General features: G+C 42.3%; 1 protein-coding gene across 2 annotated transcripts in view; it reads left to right on the top strand.

Moving 5' to 3' along the window:
- Nelf-A (Negative elongation factor A) overlaps positions 1–12,125 on the top strand; it is a 115,907-nt gene that overhangs the window by 80,261 nt on the left and 23,521 nt on the right. For both annotated transcript variants that reach the window (XM_071666725.1, XM_071666726.1), the window contains exons 8-9: positions 5,735–5,965; positions 9,129–9,228. In XM_071666725.1, coding sequence (XP_071522826.1) covers positions 5,735–5,965; positions 9,129–9,228 — 331 coding nt within the window. The remainder of the gene's footprint in view (positions 1–5,734; positions 5,966–9,128; positions 9,229–12,125) is intronic.

The following is a 12,125-nucleotide window of genomic DNA, read 5'->3' on the forward strand; positions in this document are numbered from 1 at the left end:
GAAATGGCCCAACCCCCCCCATACACATGTACATACACACGTCCACACACGCAAATATACATACCTACACAGCTTTCCATGGTTTACCCCAGACGCTTCACATGCCTTGATTCAATCCACTGACAGCACGTCAACCCCTGTATACCACATCGCTCCAATTCACTCTATTCCTTGCCCTCCTTTCACCCTCCTGCATGTTCAGGCCCCGATCACACAAAATCTTTTTCACTCCATCTTTCCACCTCCAATTTGGTCTCCCTCTTCTCCTCGTTCCCTCCACCTCCGACACATATATCCTCTTGGTCAATCTTTCCTCACTCATTCTCTCCATGTGCCCAAACCATTTCAAAACACCCTCTTCTGCTCTCTCAACCACGCTTTTTTTATTTCCACACATCTCTCTTACCCTTACGTTACTTACTCGATCAAACCACCTCACACCACACATTGTCCTCAAACATCTCATTTCCAGCACATCCATCCTCCTGCGCACAACTCTATCCATAGCCCACGCCTCGCAACCATACAACATTGTTGGAACCACCATTCCCTCAAACATACCCATTTTTGCTTTCCGAGATAATGTTCTCGACTTCCACACATTTTTCAAGGCTCCCAAAATTTTCGCCCCCTCCCCCACCCTATGATCCACTTCCGCTTCCATGGTTCCATCCGCTGCCAGATCCACTCCCAGATATCTAAAACACTTCACTTCCTCCAGTTTTTCTCCATTCAAACTCACCTCCCAATTGACTTGACCCTCAACCCTACTGTACCTAATAACCTTGCTCTTATTCACATTTACTCTTAACTTTCTTCTTCCACACACTTTACCAAACTCAGTCACCAGCTTCTGCAGTTTCTCACATGAATCAGCCACCAGCGCTGTATCATCAGCGAACAACAACTGACTCACTTCCCAAGCTCTCTCATCCCCAACAGACTTCATACTTGCCCCTCTTTCCAGGACTCTTGCATTTACCTCCCTAACAACCCCATCCATAAACAAATTAAACAACCATGGAGACATCACACACCCCTGCCGCAAACCTACATTCACTGAGAACCAATCACTTTCCTCTCTTCCTACACGTACACATGCCTTACATCCTCGATAAAAACTTTTCACTGCTTCTAACAACTTGCCTCCCACACCATATATTCTTAATACCTTCCACAGAGCATCTCTATCAACTCTATCATATGCCTTCTCCAGATCCATAAATGCTACATACAAATCCATTTGCTTTTCTAAGTATTTCTCACATACATTCTTCAAAGCAAACACCTGATCCACACATCCTCTACCACTTCTGAAACCGCACTGCTCTTCCCCAATCTGATGCTCTGTACATGCCTTCACCCTCTCAATCAATACCCTCCCATATAATTTACCAGGAAGAGCGGGAGGTGGGCTGTTTAGAAAGGGTAGTGAGTGGTGGGATGAAGAAGTAAGAGTATTAGTGAAAGAGAAGAGAGAGGCATTTGGACGATTTTTGCAGGGAAAAAATGCAATTGAGTGGGAGAAGTATAAAAGAAAGAGACAGGAGGTCAAGAGAAAGGTGCAAGAGGTGAAAAAAAGGGCAAATGAGAGTTGGGGTGAGAGACTATCAGTAAATTTTAGGGAGAATAAAAAGATGTTCTGGAAGGAGGTAAATAGGGTGCGTAAGACAAGGGAGCAAATGGGAACTTCAGTGAAGGGCGTAAATGGGGAGGTGAAAACAAGTAGTGGTGATGTGAGAAGGAGATGGAATGAGTATTTTGAAGGTTTGTTGAATGTGTCTGATGACAGAGTGGCAGATATAGGGTGTTTTGGTCGAGGTGGTGTGCAAAGTGAGAGGGTTAGGGAAAATGATTTGGTAAACAGAGAAGAGGTAGTAAAAGCTTTGCGAAAGATGAAAGCCGGCAAGGCAGCAGGTTTGGATGGTATCGCAGTGGAATTTATTAAAAAAGGGGGTGACTGTATTGTTGACTGGTTGGTAAGGTTATTTAATGTATGTATGACTCATGGTGAGGTGCCTGAGGATTGGCGGAATGCGTGCATAGTGCCATTGTACAAAGGCAAAGGGGATAAGAGTGATATATATATATATACATATATATATATATATATATATATTTTTTTTTTTTTTCTTTTTTTTTTTTTTGTCGCTGTCTCCCGCGTTTGCGAGGTAGCGCAAGGAAACAGATGAAAGAAATGGCCCAACCCACCCCCATACACATGCCTTGATTCAATCCACTGACAGCACGTCAACCCCGGTATACCACATCGCTCCAATTCACTCTATTCTTTGCCCTCCTTTCACCCTCCTGCATGTTCAGGCCCCGATCACACAAAATCTTTTTCACTCCATCTTTCCACCTCCAATTTGGTCTCCCTCTTCTCCTCGTTCCCTCCACCTCCGACACATATATCCTCTTGGTCAATCTTTCCTCACTCATTCTCTCCATGTGACCAAACCATTTCAAAACACCCTCTTCTGCTCTCTCAACCACGCTCTTTTTATTTCCACACATCTCTCTTACCCTTACGTTACTTACTCGATCAAACCACCTCACACCACACATTGTCCTCAAACATCTCATTTCCAGCACATCCATCCTCCTGCGCACAACTCTATCCATAGTCCACGCCTCGCAACCATACAACATTGTTGGAACCACTATTCCTTCAAACATACCCATTTTTGCTTTCCGAGATAATGTTCTCGACTTCCACACATTCTTCAAGGCTCCCAGAATTTTCGCCCCCTCCCCCACCCTATGATCCACTTCTGCTTCCATGGTTCCATCCGCTGCCAGATCCACTCCCAGATATCTAAAACACTTCACTTCCTCCAGTTTTTCTCCATTCAAACTCACCTCCCAATTGAATTGACCCTCAACCCTACTGTACCTAATAACCTTGCTCTTATTCACATTTACTCTTAACTTTCTTCTTTCACACACTTTACCAAACTCAGTCACCAGCTTCTGCAGTTTCTCACATGAATCAGCCACCAGCGCTGTATCATCAGCGAACAACTGACTCACTTCCCAAGCTCTCTCATCCCCAACAGACTTCATACTTGCCCATCTTTCCAAAACTCTTGCATTCACCTCCCTAACAACCCCATCCATAAACTAATTAAACAACCATGGAGACATCACACACCCCTGCGGCAAACCTACATTCACTGAGAACCAATCACTTTCCTCTCTTCCTACACGTACACATGCCTTACATCCTCGATAAAAACTTTTCACTGCTTCTAACAACTTGCCTCCCACACCATATATTCTTAATACCTTCCACAGAGCATCTCTGTCAACTCTATCATATGCCTTCTCCAGATCCATAAATGCTACATACAAATCCATTTGCTTTTCTAAGTATTTCTCACATACATTCTTCAAAGCAAACACCTGATCCACACATCCTCTACCACTTCTGAAACCACACTGCTCTTCCCCAATCTGATGCTCTGTACATGCCTTCACCCTCTCAATCAATACCCTCCCATATAATTTCCCAGGAATACTCAACAAACTTATACCTCTGTAATTTGAGCACTCACTCTTATCCCATTTGCCTTTGTACAATGGCACTATGCACACATTCCGCCAATCCTCAGGCACCTCACCATGAGTCATACATACATTAAATAACCTTACCAACCAGTCAACAATACAGTCACTCCCTTTTTTGATAAATTCCACTGCAGTACCATCCAAACCTGCTGCCTTGCTGGCTTTCATCTTCCGCAAAGCTTTTACTACCTCTTCTCTGTTTACCAACTCATTTTCCCTAACCCTCGCACTTTGCACACCACCTCGACCGAAACACCCTATATCTGCCACTCTATCATCAAACACATTCAACAAACCTTCATAATACTCACTCCATCTCCTTCTCACATCACCGCTACTTGTTATCACCTCCCCATTTGCGCCCTTCACTGAAGTTCCCATTTGCTCCCTTGTCTTACGCACTTTATTTACCTCCTTCCAGAACATCTTTTTATTCTCCCTAAAATTTAATGATACTCTCTCACCCCAGCTCTCATTTGCCTTTTTTTTCACCTCTTGCACCTTTCTCTTGACCTCCTGTCTCTTTCTTTTATACGTCTCCCACTCAATTTCATTTTTTCCCTGCAAAAATCGTCCAAATGCCTCTTTCTTCTCTTTCACTAATACTCTTACTTCTTCATCCCACCACTCACTACCCTTTCTAATCAACCCACCTCCCACTCTTCTCATGCCACAATATATATATATATATATATATATATATATATATATATATATATATATATATATATATATATATATATATATATATATATATTTTTTTTTTTTTTTTTTTTTTTTTTTTTTTTTTTTTTGTCGCTGTCTCCCGCGCTTGCGAGGTAGCGCAAGGAAACAGATGAAAGAAATGGCCCAACCCATCCCCATACACATGCTTTGATTCAATCCACTGACAGCACGTCAACCCCAGTATACCACATCGCTCCAATTCACTCTATTCTTTGCCCTCCTTTCACCCTCCTGCATGTTCAGGCCCCGATCACACAAAATCTTTTTCACTCCATCTTTCCACCTCCAATTTGGTCTCCCTCTTCTCCTCGTTCCCTCCACCTCCGACACATATATCCTCTTGGTCAATCTTTCCTCACTCATTCTCTCCATGTGACCAAACCATTTCAAAACACCCTCTTCTGCTCTCTCAACCACGCTCTTTTTATTTCCACACATCTCTCTTACCCTTACGTTACTTACTCGATCAAACCACCTCACACCACACATTGTCCTCAAACATCTCATTTCCAGCACATCCATCCTCCTGCGCACAACTCTATCCATAGCCCACGCCTCGCAACCATACAACATTGTTGGAACCACTATTCCTTCAAACATACCCATTTTTGCTTTCCGAGATAATGTTCTCGACTTCCACACATTCTTCAAGGCTCCCAAATTTTCGCCCCCTCCCCCACCCTATGATCCACTTCCGCTTCCATGGTTCCATCCGCTGCCAGATCCACTCCCAGATATCTAAAACACTTCACTTCCTCCAGTTTTTCTCCATTCAAACTCACCTCCCAATTGACTTGACCCTCAACCCTACTGTACCTAATAACCTTGCTCTTATTCACATTTACTCTTAACTTTCTTCTTCCACACACTTTACCAAACTCAGTCACCAGCTTCTGCAGTTTCTCACATGAATCAGCCACCAGCGCTGTATCATCAGCGAACAACAACTGACTCACTTCCCAAGCTCTCTCATCCCCAACAGACTTCATACTTGCCCCTCTTTCCAAAAGTCTTGCATTCACCTCCCTAACAACCCCATCCATAAACAAATTAAACAACCATGGAGACATCACACACCCCTGCCGCAAACCTACATTCACTGAGAACCAATCACTTTCCTCTCTTCCTACACGTACACATGCCTTATATATATATATATATATATATATATATATATATATATATATATATATATATATATATATATATATATATGTCTGTGTATGTATACACTGAAATGTATATGTATGTATATGTGCATGTGTGGGCGTTTATGTATATACATGTGTATGTGGTTGGGTTGGATCATTGCTCGTGTATTTCCTTGCAGTAAGTCACTAATGCGGGAGACGGCGGTCAAGTATGATATATGATAAATGAATATGATTTAACCATATGTGCTGTACAGTTATTGATACTTAGTTCTCTGTTGTTTTAGCCTCTCCAGCCTGAATTGGTGTATACAACCACTGCCCTGACCCCAGCAGCTCTGGCAGCAGCAGCGGCAACACCATCACCACAGCAACAGTCACAGCCACAACAGACAACTCAGGTCATCACTGTGGCACCGCAGCCAGAGACACAACCTACACAGCAAGTTCCTATCAGTCAGGCAACTGTTACCACGCAGCAACAACAGTCCCAACAAAAGCGAGGACTCTCACTTACTGTGAGTTTTAAATTTTGTATATACTGTAGAACTGTAGTAATAGATTAAGCAGAACTGTAGTCTTATGTGGCATTTCTATTAAGATAGGCCACCCAGGATCAAGCCTGCATAGGTTCAAGTCCTGGTTATGGCAGTCAGTCTGCTGTCAACCCAATTGTTCATCCTCCCCTAGGGAGCTGGTTGATAAATTGGGTACCAGTTTTTGGCTAGGGTAAATATATGGCTGTTTGAAGGAATGCTAATCCCAACATTATTATATGGATGTGAGGCATGGGATTTAGATGAAGATGTGTTGGAGTGGTTAAGAGAGCAAAAGAGGGTGTACTGAAATGGTTTAGACATAGAGAGAATGAATAAGAAAATGTTAACAAAGAGGATGTAAGTGTCAGAGATGGAGGAAACAAGGAGAACAGAGAGACCAAATTGGAGGAAGGATGGAGTGGAATAGAATTTGAGTGATCGGAGAATAAAAAGATGTTTTGGAAGGAGGTAAAGAAAGTGCGTAAGAGAAGGGAACAAATGGGAACATCAGTGAAGGGGGCTAATGGGGAGGCTATAACAAGTAGTGGTGATGTGAGAAGATGGAGTGAGTATTTTGAAGGTTTGTTGAATGTGTTTGATGATAGAGTGGCAGATGTAGGGTGTTTTGGTCGAGGTGGTGTGCAAAGTGAGAGGGTTGGGGAGAATGATTTGATAAACAGAGAAGAGGTAGTAAAAGCTTTGCGGAAGATGAAAACAGGCAAGGCAGCAGACTTGGATGGTATTGCAGTGGAATGTATTAAAAAAGGGGGTGACTGTATTGTTGACTGGTTGGTAAGGTTATTTATTTAATGTATGCATGACTCTTGGTGAGGTGCCTGAGGATTGGGGGAATGCTTGCATAGTGCCATTGTACAAAGGCAAAGGAGATAAAAGTGAGTGCTCAAATTACAGAGATATAAGTTTGTTGAGTATTCCTGGGAAGTTGTATGGGAGGGTATTGATTGAGAGAGTGAAGGCATGTACAGAGCATCAGATTGGGGAAGAGCAGTGTAGTTTCAGAAGTGGTGGAGGATGTATGGATCAAGTGTTTGCTTTGAAGAATGTATGTGTGAAATATTTAGAAAAGCAAATGGATTTGTATGTAGCATTTATGGATCTGGAGAAGGCATATGATAGAGTTGATAGAGATGCTCTGTGGAAGGTATTAAGAATATATGGTGTGGGAGGCAAGTTGTTAGAAGCAGTGAAAAGTTTTTATCGAGGATGTAAGGCATGTGTACGTGTAGGAAGAAAGGAAAAATGATTGGTTTTCAGTGAATGTTGGTTTGCGGCAGTGGTGTGTGATGTCTCCATGGTTGTTTAATTTGTTTATGGGTGGGGTTGTTAGGGAGGAGAATGCAAGAGTTTTGGAAAGAGGGGCAAGTATGCAGTCTGTTGTGGATGAGAGAGCTTGGGAAGCGAGTCAGTTTTTGTTCGCTGATGATACAGCGCTGGTGGCTGATTTGGATGAGAAACTGCAGAAGCTGGTGAATGAGTTTGGTAAAGTGTGTGAAAGAAGAAAGCTGAGAGTAAATGTGAATAAGAGCAAGGTTATTAGGTACAGCAGGGTTGTAGGACAAGTCAATTGGGAGGTAAGTTTGAATGGAGAAAAAGTGGAGGAAGTGAAGTGTTTTATATATCTGGGAGTAGGTATAGCAGCGGATGGAACCATGGAAGCGGAAGTGAATCATTGGGTGGGGGAGGGGGCAAAAGTCCTGGGAGCCTTGAAAAATGTGTGGAAGTCGAGAAAATTATCTTGGAAAGCAAAAATGGGTATGTTTGAAGGAATAGTGGTTCCAACAATGTTATATGGTTGTGAGGCATGGGCTATGGATAGAGTTGGGCGGAGGAGGGTGGATGTGTTGGCAATGAGATGTTTGAGGACAATATGTGGTGTGAGGTGGTTTGATCGAGTAAGTAAATGAAAGGGTAAGAGAGATGTGTGGTAATAAAAGAGTGTGGTTGAGAGAGCAGAAGAGGGTGTTTTGAAATGGTTTGGTCACATGGAATAAGTGAGGAAAGGTTGACCAAGAGGATATATGTGTCAGAGGTGGAGGGAACGAGAAGTGGAAGACCAAATTGGAGGTGGAAAGATGGAGTGAAAAAGATTTTGAGTGATCGGGGCCTGAACATGCAGGAGGGTGAAAGGCGTGCAAGGAATAGAGTGAATTAGAACGATGTGGTATACCGGGGTCGACAGGCTGTCAATGGATTGAACCAAGGAATGTGAAGCATCTGGGATAAACCATGGAAAGTTTTGTGTGGCCTGGATGTGGAAAGGGAGCTGTGGTTTCGGTGCATTATGCATCACAACTAGAGACTGAGTGTGAACGAATGTGGCGTTTGTTGTCTTTTTCTAGCACTACCTCGCGCACATGTGGAGGGAGGGGTTTGTCATTTCAAGTGTGGCGGGTTGGCGACGGGAATGAGAAAGGGCAGACAGTATGACTTATGTACATGTTTATATATGTATATGTCTATGTGTGTATATATATATGTATACGTTGAGATGTATAGGTATGTATATGTGCGTGTCTGGACGTGTATGTATATACATGTGTATGTGGGTGGGTTGGGCCATTCTTCCATCTGTTTCCTTGCGCTACCTCACTAACACAGGAGACAGCGACAAAGTATAATAAATAAATAAATGAATGTAAAGGAAAAATGAATGGATGAGTGCTCACTGCAAAAAAATCTAGATTTATGAAGAATGAGCTGTATTAAGTGTTGACAAGGAGAGATTGTAAGTTTGTGGACAGAATGCCAGTAGTCCACATGTTAGTTGTCTTATAGCATCTTCAGATGCCCTACAACTTCTTAGTTAGCAGAAAGGTATGTCTGTGATAATCAGAATTACACAAAACTGAAATATTCTCCACATAGCCAAAGTATGCTTGAGATAATCTCTTTGCAACAGCTTTTTTGATGATGTAATAAGAAGTTGCACCTAAAAAGAGAAATTAGGGAACTAATTGCATCCTACGAGTGATTTTACTACATAGAAAATGAAAATTGTTCCTCAGGGATCCATCTCCCTTGTGTTTTTCCTCCTTTTTATCTTATATAACCAGATGTATTCGTATGGGACACATTAACATATGCCACAGACTCACATAATAACTTGTTTCAATATTTACAGAAAGAGCAAATGTTGGAGGCACAGGACATGTTCCGTACTAGCAATAAAGTTACCAGACCAGAGAAGGCCCTTATTCTTGGTTTTATGGCTGGTTCCAGAGGTATGTATCCACCCTTCTTTTTGTTCCTCTCCACAGCCCTCTTTCTGTGGGATTGAGTTTAATCATTTTGTTACTTTAGTTTACACACTGGTACACTCCAGGTTCTTCAAACTGACTGGAGGATGTAAAATGTTTTGTTGCATGTTTGCAGTCATCTTTGTGCTTGCACTCGCACAAACATTTGGAACTGTATGTGATGGATGCATCATAAAGATATAAATTATTTAGATCATTTCATAACATATGAATAATTTATGGGTTTTTTCCCCATATAATCTCTAGAGTTTTAATGATGTGTGAGGTATACAGGGAGGAGATTACGTTGATGAGATATGCATTCTCCCAAGAGCATCTAAATTTCTTCAGTATTAAGCTGCTAATGACCTTAATAGTTGATGTGAAAGATAACCTTATGTAGTTGAGATGACCTGTGTATTTATACGCAAGATTTTTGTGGCTTAATTTTCTTAATTATTATACTTTGTTGCTGTCTCCTGTGTTAGTGAGGTAGCGCGGGGAATGGCCCAACCCACCCACATACACATGTATGTATATGTATGTATGTATACATACACGTCCACACACAAACATATACATACCTATACATTTCAACGTTTATTTTATATTTATTATACTTTGTTGCTTTCTCCCGCGTTAGCGAGGTAGCACAAGGAAACAGATGAAAGAATGGCCCAACCCGCCCACATATACATGTATATACATACACGTCCACACACAAACATATACATACCTATACATTTCAACGTTTATTTTATATGTATTATACTTTGTCGCTTTCTCCCGCGTTAGCGAGGTAGCACAAGGAAACAGATGAAAGAATGGCCCAACCCGCCCACATATACATGTATATACATACACGTCCACACATGCAAATAGACATACCTATACATCTCAACATATATACACACACACAGACATATACATATATACACATGTACATAATTCATAGTCTGCCCTTATTCATTCCTGTCGCCGCCCAGCCACACATGAAATGAAAGCACCCTCCCCTCAGGTAGCGCGGGGAATGGCCCAACCCACCCACATACACAGGTATATACATACACGTCCACACACAAACATATACATACCTATACATTTCAACGTTTATTTTATATTTATTATACTTTGTCGCTTTCTCCCGCGTTAGTGAGGTAGCACAAGGAAACAGATGAAAGAATGGCCCAACCCGCCCACATATACATGTATATACATACACGTCCACACATGCAAATAGACATACCTATACATCTCAACATATATACACACACACAGACATATACATATATACACATGTACATAATTCATAGTCTGCCCTTATTCATTCCTGTCGCCGCCCAGCCACACATGAAATGAAAGCACCCTCCCCTCAGGTAGCGCGGGGAATGGCCCAACCCACCCACATACACAGGTATACACGTCCACACACAAACATATACATACCTATACATTTCAACGTTTATTTTATATTTATTATACTTTGTCGCTTTCTCCCGCGTTAGCGAGGTAGCACAAGGAAACAGATGAAAGAATGGCCCAACCCGCCCACATATACATGTATATACATACACGTCCACACATGCAAATAGACATACCTATACATCTCAACATATATACACACACACAGACATATACATATATACACATGTACATAATTCATAGTCTGCCCTTATTCATTCCTGTTGCCGCCCAGCCACACATGAAATGAAAGCACCCTCCCCTCACATGTGCGCGAGGTAGCTTTAGGAAAGGACAACAAAGGCCACAATCGTTCACACTCAGTCTCTAGCTGTCATATATAATGCACCAAAACCACAGCTCCCTTTCCACATCCAGGCCCCACAAAACTTTCCATGGCTTACCCCAGACGTTTCACATGCTGTGGTTCAATCCATTGACAGCAAGTCGACCCCGGTATGCCCCATCATTCCACTTCACGCTATACCTTGCACGCCTTTCACCCTCCTACATGTTCAGGCCCCGATCACTCAAAATCTTTTTCACTCCATCTTTCCACCTCCAATTTGGTCTCCCACTTCTCCTCGTTCCCTCCGCCTCTGACACATATATCCTCTTGGTCAATCTTTCCTCACTCATTCTCTCCATGTGCCCAGAGCATTTCAAAACACCCTCTTCTGTTCTCTCAACCACACTATTTTTATTACCACACATCTCTCTTACCCTATTATTACTTATTCGATCAAAGCACGTCACACCTCATAGTGTCCTCAAACATCTCATTTCCAGTACATCCACCCTCCTCCGCACAACTCTATCTATAGCTCATGCCTCGCAACCATATAACTTGTTGGAACCACTATTCCTTCAAACATACCCATTTTTGCTTTCCAAGATAACGTTCTCGGCTTCCACACATTTTTCAATGCCCCCTCCCCACCCTATGATTCACTTCCATGGTTCCATCCACTGCTAAATCCACTCCCAGATATCTAAAACACTTCACTTCCTCCAGTTTTTCTCCATTCAAACTTACCTCCCAATTGACTTGTCCCACAACCCTACTGTACCTAATAACCTTGCTCTTATTCACATTTACTCTCAGCTTTCTTCTTTCTCACACTTTACCAAACTCAGTCACCAGCTTCTGCAGTTTCTCACCGGAATCAGCCACCAGCGCTGTATCATCAATGAACAACAACTGACTCGCTTCCCAAGCTCTCTCATCCACAACAGACTGCATACTTGCCCCTCTTTCCAAAACTCTTGCATTCACCTCCCTAACAACCCCATCCATAAACAGATTAAACAACCATGGAGACATCTTAAACAACCATGGAGACATCACACACCCCTGCCGCAAGCCAACACTCACTGAGAACCAATCACTTTCCTCTCTTCCTACACGTACACATGCCGTA

This window comes from Panulirus ornatus, chromosome 11 (genome assembly GCF_036320965.1).
Source record: "Panulirus ornatus isolate Po-2019 chromosome 11, ASM3632096v1, whole genome shotgun sequence".
NCBI lineage: Eukaryota > Metazoa > Arthropoda > Malacostraca > Decapoda > Palinuridae > Panulirus > Panulirus ornatus.